The sequence below is a fragment of the Mercenaria mercenaria genome, chromosome 12, assembly GCF_021730395.1.
Source record: "Mercenaria mercenaria strain notata chromosome 12, MADL_Memer_1, whole genome shotgun sequence".
In the NCBI taxonomy this organism is placed as follows: Eukaryota; Metazoa; Mollusca; class Bivalvia; order Venerida; family Veneridae; genus Mercenaria; species Mercenaria mercenaria.
The window spans coordinates 12481831-12495242 of record NC_069372.1 but is presented as its reverse complement, the minus strand read 5'-3'; the positions used below and the strand labels follow the sequence as shown (position 1 = coordinate 12495242).

The window sequence follows — 13412 nt, the reverse complement described above, 5'->3', positions numbered from 1 at the left end:
CGAAGCGAATGGGATCTTTTTACTCGTAGGAAACGACATGTTTTCATACTTTTCCATGTATAAATGTTATCTGTTGATTGCACACTTTATTCCTTATCATAATCCTTGTCATTTCGAAGCAATTGAAAAGTAACCTATAGATCATTATTGCATGGCTCCGTTGTTTTGATGGCGTTTGTTTTTAGCTCACCAACTGAATAGCGCATGGGTGTAGGTTGGTAACCGATTACTTACCTAATTCAAGTAGGTTAATATTTAAATCCTAACCTGCACTCATGCACTGCAAGAGGCTTCAAGGTTGTCAATCACATTTAAGGTACATTTTATCGACATTTTGATGTTTAAAGATTTAATATTTCAACAATGTGAATTGAAAGGCAAGTTTTAAGACTGTGTAGTTCCAGAATTCTTTTATTTCCAATATATCTTGGTTAAACAAAGAAGATAGGCAAAGAAAGGTAATAACACTTTTCTAATGAATTTCAGTTGCTAATGCAAATCCTTGACAAATATAATACAATAGTTCCTATATCCATATTATTACTTAGCCAAAGCATGCTTATAAATTTATATTTGTGCTTTATAATATATAAAATAACTCTATCTTGGTTGGGCAATGGGCAACCAAGATAGGAAAATCAAATTTGAAAAATATACCCATGTACATGTAATAAAGCACTCTGTGAACAAAAATAGGTGTAAACGATCAGGTGCTTAAAGTTTTGAACAAACAATTTAATTACTTGAGAAAAATCTGATAAACCACCTTAAACACGATATACGTTATCAAAATTATTTCTTCCCAGCAATTATCTTAATGGAAACATACTTCACTTGTATGATTATCGATGTGCTTCATATTAACATTGTTTCAGTTCCAGTATATGCCACAGTTTTTGTGCTGGTAAGTTCAGAAGGTAAAGCACAAGACTATGCATCGAGAGGTCGCGACTTCAATCGACGGGTGTGGTAAATGCTCTACTTGACAGAAAACATTCATCCTCCACCTCTGAGTCATGTAGACATGTTCCGGAGAACAAGTACATCAGAACTGGTACAGAATACACAAAGGGTGGATGGGTGATCGGACCATTGTTGTGTAACTGAAATACTGTTGAAAATGTTTAGCCAAACAAATGAGACAAACAAGGGTATTGAAATTAAGTTCGGTTCTGTTTTCTCATTTTCAATGTTGTTTTTCAATAAGATATTAAATTAGTGACAATTTACCCACATCAGGAGTGAGAGAATAATGACAGTGCACTTGCTGTCACTCACGACATCGTCTTCGGTAGTTCTACGTCAGTCACGGATTTCGCACCAATGATATGAAGATTTTATTTTAAGTACATGGAACAACGAAATGTTAAGTTTATCCAGTTAAATACTATACAGGGAATCCATATTTCCTGGTCATAGTCTTAAACGAAAACGTCACAAGAGTTTTGTCAAAAGATTTTATTTTTGCCAAGAAGTTTCGAAATTCAAAGAACTACAATTTTGTTAACAAGAGGGTCATGATGACCCTGGATCGCTCACCTGAGCTCAATATGAGCTACATGTTTCAAATGTCAAACTGATGATAAAATATTAAGAAAGTCAGTATGTCACATGCATGATCGATGAAATTCAGTTTTACAATTTGTGTGCAAAACTGTGTATGTCATCAAAATTTCAAGGCTGTATCTTAAAAAACAAGGAAGTAGGTCAGTAGGTCAAGGTCAAAGTCAAGTGACATCATATTACTTGGGGTCATCAGGTAATTATAATTAAACCGTCTTGGAAATAGGATCAGATGATTTTTTAAGTACTTTTCCCTATATAACTCACATAATAACTAAGTGACCCCAGGGCGGGGCCTTTTTTAACCCCAGGGGCATAATTTGAACAAATTTGGTAGTGGACTACTAGACAATGCATCATACCAAATATCAAAAGCCTAGATCGTATGGTTTCAGACAAAAACATTTTTAATGCTTTTTCCTATATAAGTCTACATAAACATGAGACCCCCGCAGGGCCTCTTTTCAGCCAAGGGGTACAATTTGAACAAGTTTGGTTGAGGACCATAAGACAATGCTACAAACCAAATATCAAAGGTCTAAGTGTTGTGGTTTCAGACAAGAAGATTTTTAAACTTTTTTTCCTATATAAGTCCATGTAAAATTTGGGACCCCCAGGGCGGGGCCATATTTGACTCTAGGGGGATAGTTTGATTAATCTTGGTAGAGGACGACTAGATGATGCTACATACCAAATATCAAAGCCCTAGGCCGTGTGGTTTTGTACAAGAAGATTTTCAAAGTTTTCCCTATATAAGTCTATATAAACCATGTGACCCCCGAGGCGGGGCCATATTTGACCCTAGGGAGATAAATTGACAAATCTTGGTAGAGGACGACTAGATGATGCTACATACCAAATATCAAAGCCCTAGGCCAGGTGGTTTTGTACAAGAAGATTTTCAAAGTTTTCCCTATATAAGTCTATATAAACCATGTGACCCCCGGGGCGGGGCCATATTTGACCTTAGGGTGATAATGTGAACAACTTTGGTAGAGGACCACTAGATGATGCTACATACCAGATATAAAAGCCCTAGGCACGGTGGTTTTGGACAAGAAGATTTTTAAAGTTTTTCCTTTCGGTTGCCATGGCAACCAGAGTTCTGCATGGAATTCAATTCTTTGAACAATTTTGAAAGGGGACTACCCAAGGATCATTCTTGTGAAGTTTGGTGTAATTCTGCCCAGTGGTTTTCAAGAAGAAGATTTTTTTAGAAAATGTTGACGGACACACGACGCACGACTGACGACGGACATTGACGGGTCACAAAAGCTCACCATGAGCCTTTGGCTCAGGTGAGCTGAAAACGCTAAAGCAAAGTGACGAGAAAGATAAGGCAGTGTCATGGATCTAACCGCTGGCCTGTTACATGCGATAAGTTTTTTTGTTTTGTTTTGTTTTGGGTTTTATGCCGTTTTTCAACAGTATTTCAGTTATGTAGCGGCGGACGGTTGACCTAACCAGTGTTCTTGGATTTTGTATCAAATCTGTTCTCCGCAATAACTGCCAACTTCCCCACATAAATCAGAGGTGGAGGACGAAAGATTTCAGACACATTGTCTGTTCACAAATCACATGCTAGCAGGTGAATTCTCAACACTTAAGCTGGAATCTACGTCTCTCAGAGAATGTAGTTAAACATATGGAATGTTTTATATAATACTTAGAAACTGCGCTAAAAGTTTATTTTCTGTCTCGGATATGTATTGAAGGAAAGAAGGATATAATAATTCAAACGCGATTTCATTTTTCTTTTATAGGAGCCTCCGTGGCCGAGTGGTTAAGGTCGCTGACTTCAAATCACTTGCCCCTCATCGATTTGGGTTCGAGCCTCACTCGGGGCGTAGAATTCTTCGTGTGAATTCATGTATTTAACCGGTCAGTTACTCAACTTTGTGCATTCATGTACTCACTCAACATCTGTACATGTATTCATGTACTCACTTGGTCAGTTAAATCATGTACTCACTCAACAGCAGTACATGTATTATGTACTCACTCAGTCAGTTGCACCACATTCATATATTCATGTACTCTCTTAACTTACTCATTTGATTTGCAACTCTCAGCTTTTAGCTAGTTTCACCTTGAACAGAGAATTTATTCATACTGGTTTTATAAAAGCACATTTGAATATGTATATTGTCTCTTGTAGTTCATGTAAGAACGGTCATTTACAATACAATTGTTTTATGCTGTATGTGAATTTATATGTTTGTAAATAAATGAGACGTAAATAAACTATAAAACTGTGAGGAAGTCATCCAGCTGGCTTACGGAAGGTCGGCGGTTCTACCCCGAACTCCAACGCAGTGATCTCCCTTACCGCTTCGCTCAGCGGTAAGGGAGATCACTGCGTTGGAGTTTGGTGATGAACCATGGTCACGTGAATGTTGTGGTGGCAGTGATCAATGAGCGAAGCGGTAAGGGAGATCACTGCGTTCGAGTTTGGTTCTACCCAGGTGCCCGCTCGTGATGAATTAATGCACGAAGGGCACCTGGGGTCTTCCTCCACCATCAAAGCTCGAAACTCTCCATATGACCTATAATTGTGTCGGTGCGACCTTAAACCCAACAAAATAAATAAATAGATTTTAAATAAAATTTTCATTTGTAAAATCAAAGGCTGCTATTTACACGAATTGTATGATTATGTTTCCCTTGCAATCAATTTCCGGGGCAGATTAACATTCAAGTTGGAATACTTGTATTTTATTTCGAAGTTCACCACTGGCCATTATCAGTCTCGAATGCTTTCTGTCATAACACAATGCTGTTGGTATTTCAGCTCCATCTTTCTTTGTGAGAATTAGTTGCTGTTGTCCTCCATCATTTGTCACAACGACGACTTCGTTGTACTCGTAAAAAGCAATGCAAATTTTATTGTCAGTAAGCCTGCAGAGTCCATATGTTTCCTTTTTCTCTTCATATCTATAGCGGAGTAGATTGTTTCCGTATTTGTCTAAGACAACAAGCCCATTTTTCCAATCAGAAACATAAATCTCTCTTCCATTGTTGAAAATATCTACATAAAGGGGAACTTCCAATGAACTGAAAAATGATCTCAGCAACATGCCATCAATGGTGTAAATTTCTAGACGACCAGGACCTTCTTTTTTGTCTTCCCAACCTCCACAGCAGACATACAATAATCCACTGTTATGTGCTATTGATCGACAGCGATCACCAACACTGAATGACGTTTGCATTTTCATTGGTTCTGTATTAAGTACAAACTGGACTTTCTTTATATCTATAAGAGTTACTGCGATTTGCTTGCCGTCAATACGACAGACCCCGAATGGAGAATCGGGTAGATCCAAACATGACAAAACGTTATATGCACTATCCAGCTTTTTCAGTCGTTTGTTTTTATTGTCGGTCAGAAAGATACAGCCTTCACTCGTCAAACAAATGTCGCGGATTCTACAATCAACTTTATCACCGTCCACTTTTGTACTATATGATCCAAGAGGGGACACTGAAACGGATACAAAGCTTTCTGTTAAACGAGCCATTCCATAGTTTTCCTTGAGAATCTCCAGTATAGTCCTGTCAGTTTGTAATTCTAATCTCAATGGTTTCCTTGAACGCTCAAGTCTATCTGCAATACTACAACTTTCCGTAATCTTTTTTCGTCCAGATTTCAGAAGAGCAAATAGTTCCGATTCGTTGCCGTGTCCCGACTCGTTTAACTGATGACCTCTACTTTGTATTTCGGCGAGAACTTCATCTGTTTCTTTTCGGTCGATATCTACCTTCTGTTTATGCTGCTTAAATTTTGTATTAACTTCGTTCAATAGTTCTTCCTCCATTTTATCGAAGTGTTTATTGATTTTGTTTCTCAGTGTTCTTATTTCCTTACATATTCTTTCTTGTTCTTGTCGAAGTGCTTGTAGTTCCGCATCTTCCATCTGTATCAAAGAGACATATCTCGATTGCAGATTCTTCATATCGGCTTCAAACTGTTGAAATTCTTTGCTTTTACTGACACCTTTCGCAACATCAGGTATGAATTTAATTCCATGGCAAGAACTGGAAGTAGATATGAATTATACTTAGTTTATACCAAATTGAATCTATATTTAGCGTTCTCGGGCTGATAGGTTTTCGGCTGATGGCGTATATAAACATTATCATAATGACATGCCCATTTCTATACATTACATAACTGTTACATTACATTAAGGTATTAAACCCGTAATAGTGTACCTCCTTTTGAAGAGTATTCAGTTCCTACCATAAACCTACTTTGACTGAATTTTTCAGAGGGGCGTAGGTTCAAGCCCCACTGAGACCAAAATTATTTTCCTTATTTTCTTTTTTTCTTGTAAGTTTTTACTTTTTCAAGACTTATTATTGTACAAAAGTGGATTTTTTTCATTTGATAAGCGATTTCTTGCTGTTCAAGGTGAATTTACCTCTGAAACAGAAGGAGACAGAGTTAGACATCTTTAAAAATACTGAGTTACATGCGGTAAAAGTTCTCTATTTTGTCTTTACTCTTTAGGCCATACCAAATTGATTAATAGTTCTTCGGAAAATTTTCAAAAAAAAAAAATGGGAGCGAGCGAGCGAGCGAATTTTTTTCCCCTCAATTTTGATTTTTTCAGAGGCGGGTAAATTTTACATGGAGCGAGCGGGTATTTTTTTTCCAGCTTGGAACCTAAAAGGAGGCATAACCAGTTATGATTATACATGAAGTTAACATTTCTTTAAGAATAACTCAGAAATCAAACATTTACAGTGTGACTAACACAGTACATAGCTTTTCTATATGTTTTAAAGACAACATGAATGGTTTTGCAAATAAATTCTTGCCAAAACTCACTGAATCTGCTTGTTTTTATTTTGTATTTATAATTACTAAGGGATGAGTGTCTTATTTTTAATTTTGATTGTTCTACATTAATCTGAAGGCGTGCCTATTTAACGGCAGAGGATGAGGAATATTTAAGACAAAAATGGGCACCCAAGTGGAATAACATATCTTCTGAAACCCAGTTAGATGGCTTCGACACACGAGCAACTTTGTGCCCCTAGTTAAACTCCAAACGGCAGAGGTGAGGGGAAAGTAATAAATCACTTGACCAATGAGACCAACGGAGTTGGGCACACAAATGCTCCGACATTGCTCGAATCCCATTGGAATAATTTCTTAACAGATCAGGCTAGCTTAAGTTTTTGTGGTAGAGGTTCATTTCAGTCAAAAATGAAAATGACATTGCGAAGCGACATCGCGACATTTTGACGAATGTCGTATCGCATTTTCGCGATGTCGTATCGCAATGTCCTGCGTCGCCTTTGAGGGGCAACGGACGACATGTTACATGGTACTAACAGGATTCCGTAGGTAAGGCTTAGAGGGATGACAACTATAAAATATCAGATCATAAAATAAGTCATCTTGATAAGCCAAATGAGTAAGGCTACTTGGGCAAGGCACTTTATCACGATTGCCTCAGTCGACCCAGCTGTAAATGGGTACCAGCAAATTGCTGGGGATAAGATATAATTGGTTTTAACTGTTCTTAAAATAAGGCCGCTCAAAAAGCTCTACAGAGCTTATGTTCATTGTTTCACAAAGCGACGGTATAAAATTACCTTTACCTTAAAAACGTAATAAAATTTGCTGTGAAAGGATAATATAATAAGCCGAGTTCTACATCAAAGACAAGTCGAAAACGAAAGTAAAATATAATAATAACCATTCAAGGGAAACGAAGGTACAAAATAATAACCTTTCTAGCGGAAAAAAAAGAAATTAAATAACATTTCAACATGTGTTCTACAGAAGTTGAAAACGAAAGTACAAAGCAAATAGGTTGAAACCGAAAGTTAAATATTATAATAACCTGTGTTCTACAGCAATGCAAGTGGAACAGCAGACTATGTCATGATCAGGACAGTAGACATCTATCAACCTCCCTCCATGTTTGGTACATCTCTGACTCGGCAGTTGGGGTTTCTGTCCACTTGATCGCTGCACATTGTCCAGTATCTGGTGCCCTTTCATAGCAGAAAACTTGTTATGATCCTTGAGACATGATGTACACAAATTTTCATCACAGTCTATACAGTGTTTCAAAGCAGCAACATCCCTTCCTTCCTTCGAGCAAGGTGAACATGGAAAATCGTGAAAATCGTCCGATCCTTTGTAAATAGATTCTCCAAGTTTACGCCCGTCGACCGCCATGACAGCATATTATTTACTTCCGTGTTTATATATTCTACTTGTGTAAGATAAATCTGGGTTCGCAGCTTGTAATAAATAAGTAGTTGTTACTTCCCTTCTTTGTATACACCGTCTATATTTCTGTAAGGACACTTATACAATATAATTGAAGAATATGTATTTATTAAACGGCAGTGGTGTGCCGGGAGTGCTCGCAATAACATTGTAAACGATTAAAACAAAATTTGAACCTGAAAGTTCCAATTTGCGTTCTTTTTAAACACAATGTGGCGACATTCTGCAAACCTGTGGTAGGCTAATTCAGAAACAATTTTTATTTCTAACGATAATTTAGATTTTCGTGCCTAATGTGACATTTTTTATTAAATTAGACATCATTGTAATAATGGAAGTTGTTTTACTTCTTGTCATTAATTGTATAAATCTGAAAAATCGTAGCTGTTTCCTAATGTAGGCTAAATCCTACGTACACGTTTGGACATGAATCTTACTGAAATGAAATTCAAACTCAAATCATTATGTAAACATAGTTGAACAATCTCCAACAAAATGAATTTACTATTTATTGAATGACGTAGTATCAAGTTGCTTAACATAATGTTCATAAAACTATTGACGTGTAACCAGAGTGCCATATTTTTGTCTTCGGCCCAACTGTATGCTTCAAGTCGTATTTTTAAATCGGGCCTTCTGTCTATCAACCATAGCTTCTTACTGTGTTCTAAAAGACATATGACATGATTATAGCAATAGTTTTTCTAAGAAATACAAGAACACATTTAACTAAATTATTCCGCCGTTTATACATAATTATTTTGATTTAAGCAGAAAATATTTCTCTACTTGATAAGTTGATTCCTTCATTATGGTACTACACATCATACTGATATAATTTACTATCTCTACAGTTATGCGCATTTCTAGAAACACGTCTGACACATCCCTGTACAAAATTTGACACAGAACACATCAACTTTCATTAATTTTAATCTTTTCAGAAATGTGCGTAAGCTGTATCATTTTTCGTTATTATAATTATTTATGATTTTGACCAGTGTAAACATACACGCGCGCACGGACGTACTCCGGTTTTGTATCTTTAGAGAATAAATTTATATCAAACACACTTTATATTTACCCAGGATGAGTAATCTACCTGGCTTTTGCAAAGAAATTTTGGACAATGAAAAAGGAATCCAGCGTCGAACACGACTTAGAACGTGACACATTCTTAAAGGTCTAGACATGTAGGCCATATATTCTATGTTAAGTCTATTCTTGATCTTTCCACGACCTCTGCTCTCTATGATAATTAAATCCCTTAACTGCAAGCGCTATGGAATTCCAATGAAGCCGAACTCTGTATGCATGTGTCCGTTAAATCGGTTGCTATCACTTAATAGAGGATGACATCAAATTCTTTGGGACGAACCTAATAATTTCACATATATCATAATGAATTTGTGTTCTCATACAATTGTTTATTGTTTTGTAAATTGATATATCTATTATTTTACTATTAAATGAGAAAACATAAATACGATTCACATGTTATGAAAAATATAAACACAAAAACAAACATTTATACAACCATACTGCATGTACACATACATGTGTATATACACGAGAAATAATTACAATTCTGAAAATCGTCCTTTTCGCAGATACAATGTAAAAATAACATTAAATAACAGATAATGGTGTGTAGTCCAACATATTAAAGGGACTAGCCCACATATTTTAGGTCTGAAAAATGCATAAAAAGTGTTAGAATACTCTGAGAGTGCCTGGTGGTACAAACTTATTGACATAGGATGTTTGCAAGATATTCTTATAAATAACCAAAAATATTGTGCAGAAGGTAGTACACCATTGCAACGCTTTTGAAATAATGCTGAAAATTCACTCTTCTTGCATTTTTACCGATATATAACTTTTATTTTCACCTACGTTATCATTTTTCAGTGTCATATAACCATTCTACGCCAAACATGGTGGTAATCAAAAATTTCACCCAAACTGTATGCGAGTAGCTTTATTAAAGTTATATTAGAATCGTATGTAAGCTTAGATGATTTCTTACGATAAACTTTTCATTACAAAATATATCAATATCAAAACTACATAAATATTGATATAATGCTTTTGTAAAATGAATTTTGGGAAAAAAAAACACATGGGTCATATGACGCAGTCTGTAATATATCTCTATAGAGAGAATCACGTTTTAAAACATTTTCAATAATTTGCCCAACACAAACATCCTATGTCTAAAACGAAAGGACGAAGGGTATAAAGAACCTGAAGTCCTACATTGCCCTGGCAAATAATCCACCACACAGAAACCTATGCCAAAAGCGAAAGGGAAAGAAAATATGTTAGAAATATTAACAATTATGATGCGAGATACCGTCATAATGATAAAATGGAATTATATGTTTCACATAATCAAGAATAATCACAATAAATATTTCGGTATTTTTGTTAAATGATTTACATATCTCAGTATTATCTTGAAACCTTACATCATCTAAAGTCATCGAGATAATCGGTATTCCTAACATTCTAATTAATTACGTTTTGTACAAATTTCATATAAAGTAATGCAGGAAACCACAGGATGACTGGATGTTGAGTTCAATGTTGAGACAAAAACAAGGTCCACTATTTATATGTGCTGCTGATGTTTCTCTTTAATACTACAGTATTTTTATGTAAAGGGTAATGCATTTTCACAGATGGATAATTTTATGATCAGAAATAGTAGTTGTTGTCTCAAGGAACTGCTAATTTCAGAGAGCTTCCAGAGCCCTCCAAATTGGATTGAAATATATGAAAAACAAAAAAATAATTCAGTGCAGGAACACTTTATGCGCAACAATATGCCTTCTAAAGTATGTATTGGTGACTTTTTTTGCTTTTTGTTATAAGCATACTCAATTAACTCACTTTGTTCTAATGGAACAGTTGCTGTTTTGATCCTTGAATTTTGAGAAGTAGTTATTTAGCAGGAAAAGAGTTGGAACCCATTTTCATATCGTATGTGTGTCATCATTTGTGTCATCATTTGTGACATCATTTTACTGTGTGTCATAGCGGTAAAAATCATTCACATAGATATTTTCTATTTTACTCGGACTAAAGAAGATTTGTATATCGTTTATAAGTGTATTTAATGTGGATATGTACTAAAAAGAAATGTATCTAGAAATCTGCACACATTTTGCATAGTCATATACCACTCGTAAAGATGTCAACTGCTCTTCTGCAGAACTTTTTGCATATTCTTCAACAAAAACCCAGTAACGTATCAGTGTAACGTTTTCTACTCTGGAGACTAATAAGGTTTCTGTAAATTATTCTTAACTGATTGTAACCATTTGTATAATTTTTCATTTTTAGCTCATCTGATTTTTTGGAAAAAAAGATGAGTTATTGTCATCACTTGACCGGCGTCGGCGTCGGCGTCGGCGTCGGCGTTGCCCGGTTAAGTTTTATGTTTAGGTCAGCTTTTCTCCTAAACTATCAAAGCTATTGCTTTGAAACTTGCAACACTTGTTCACCATCATAAGTTGATCCTGTACAGCAAGAAACATAACTCCGTCCTAATTTTTGCAAGATTTATGGCCCCTTTTGGACTTAGAAAATATCAGATTTCTTGGTTAAGTTTTATGTTTAGGTCAACGTTTTCTCTTAAACTATCAAAGCTATTGCTTTGAAACTTGCAACACTTGTTCACCATCAGAAGCTGACACTGTACATCAAGAAACATAACTCCATCCTGGTTTTTTCAATAATTATTGCCCCTTTTGGACTTAGAAAATCAGTTGTCTTGGTTGAGTATTATGTTTAAGTCAGCTTTTCTCATAAACTATCAAAGCTATTGCTTTAAAACTTGCAACAGTTTTTCACCATCATAAGCGGACGCTGTACGTCAAGAAACATAACTCTATCCTGCGTTTTGCAAGAATGATGGCCCTTTTTAGACTTAGAAAATAATGGGTAGGACAATATTTCTATTATACAAAAAAAAAATCAGATGAGCGTCAGCACCCGCAAGGCGGTGCTCTTGTCATTCTACATGTATGTATATTTCTTTTTATTGTAATTATTTTAATGATTTTTCGTTTTCAGTATATTTCTTGTTATTCATTCATATGATTACAAGATTGAAAAAGGTTGAAAGGGTACTTGATATATTCATATTTATTTAGAAAATTCAGGACAGTTGTCTACCATTATGGATCTCATGTTGAAATGATATACATTAGACTCCTCATTACAAGTGTTTTAGTTTCCTAGCTTTTAACACTTACCCTTGTCCATCTTTTAATTTGGACAGTACCATTAACTGTTCAAAGGGGTACATACCAAAAAGATACTGACTGAATGCAGGATGTGCAGGCTGATCATGATCTGATCTGTTGCAAAGGTTGAATCAATCGTGTCCAGCATGATAAGGGTTGAGATACTTGTACTTTGAATTAATATATTTGTTGCGTTTTAAGGGCTTTGGTCAATGAGTGTAGAAGTAGATGGATTCACAATTTGACATGTGCCAATAGTTTTCAATTGTGTGTTGTAGAAAAAAAAATATATGTATAAAGTAGTCTTGTACATATGCATCAAATGATTTTTGTTTAATTAAGTACATGAAGTGGTCTTGTACATTCGCAAAAGAATTAAATAAAGTGTAGTAACATATATGAAGTGGTCTTGTACATGCACCAGTTAATTAAATTAAATGTAATACTATACATGAAGCACCAAATAAGTGAATTAAGTGTAATAACATACATGAAGTGGTCTTGTACATGCACCAAATAATTGAATTAAGTGTAATTCCATTGCATGAAGTGGTCTTGTACATGCACCAAATTGCTGAATTAAGTGTAATTACATTGCAGGAAGTGGTTTTGTACATTCACCAAATTATTGAATTAAGTGTAATTACATTGCATAAAGTGGTCTTGTACATTCACCAAATTATTGAATTAAGTGTAATTACATTGCATGAAGTGGTCTTGTACATGCACCAAATTATTGCACCAAATTATTGAATTAAGTGTAATTACATTGCATGAAGTGGTTTTGTACATTCACCAAATTATTGAAGTAAGTGTAATTACATACATGAAGTGGTCTTGTACATTCACCAAATTATTGAAGTAAGTGTAATTACATACATGAAGTGGTCTTGTATATTCACCAAATTATTGAATTAAGTGTAATTGCATTGCATGAAGTGGTTTTGTACATTCACCAAATTATTGAATGAAGTGTAATTACATTGCATGAAGTGGTCTTGTACATTCACCAAATTATTGCACCAAATTATTGAATTAAGTGTAATTACACTGCATGAAGTGGTTTTGTACATTCACCAAATTATTGAAGTAAGTGTAATTACATACATGAAGTGGTCTTGTACATTCACCAAATTATTGAAGTAAGTGTAATTACATACATGAAGTGGTCTTGTATATTCACCAAATTATTGAATTAAGTGTAATTGCATTGCATGAAGTGGTTTTGTACATTCACCAAATTATTGAATTAAGTGTAATTGCATTGCAGGAAGTGGTTTTGTACATTCACCAAATTATTGAATTAAGTGTAATTGCATTGCAGGAAGTGGTCTTGTACATGC

The 13412-nt window shown here is 35.1% G+C and overlaps 1 protein-coding gene across 3 annotated transcripts in view; it reads right to left on the bottom strand.

Annotated features, from left to right (window-relative positions):
• Positions 1 to 395: 395 nt before the first annotated feature.
• The window catches only part of LOC123533087 (uncharacterized), a 46964-nt gene continuing 33947 nt past the window's right edge, over positions 396 to 13412 (bottom strand). Inside the window, exons 1-3 of one of the 3 annotated variants that reach the window (XR_008366377.1) lie at positions 7422 to 7912; positions 3944 to 5601; positions 396 to 3887 (exon numbers count right to left, since the gene is read on the bottom strand). Coding sequence is in view for 2 of the 3 variants with exons in the window: in XM_045314719.2 (XP_045170654.1) it covers positions 4251 to 5601; positions 7422 to 7762 (1692 nt within the window). In the remaining variant the exon portion in view is untranslated. Of the gene's footprint in view, positions 5602 to 7421; positions 7913 to 13412 lie in introns of those variants that run through there. The other 2 variants (XM_045314719.2, XM_045314723.2) reach the window with 2 other exon arrangements.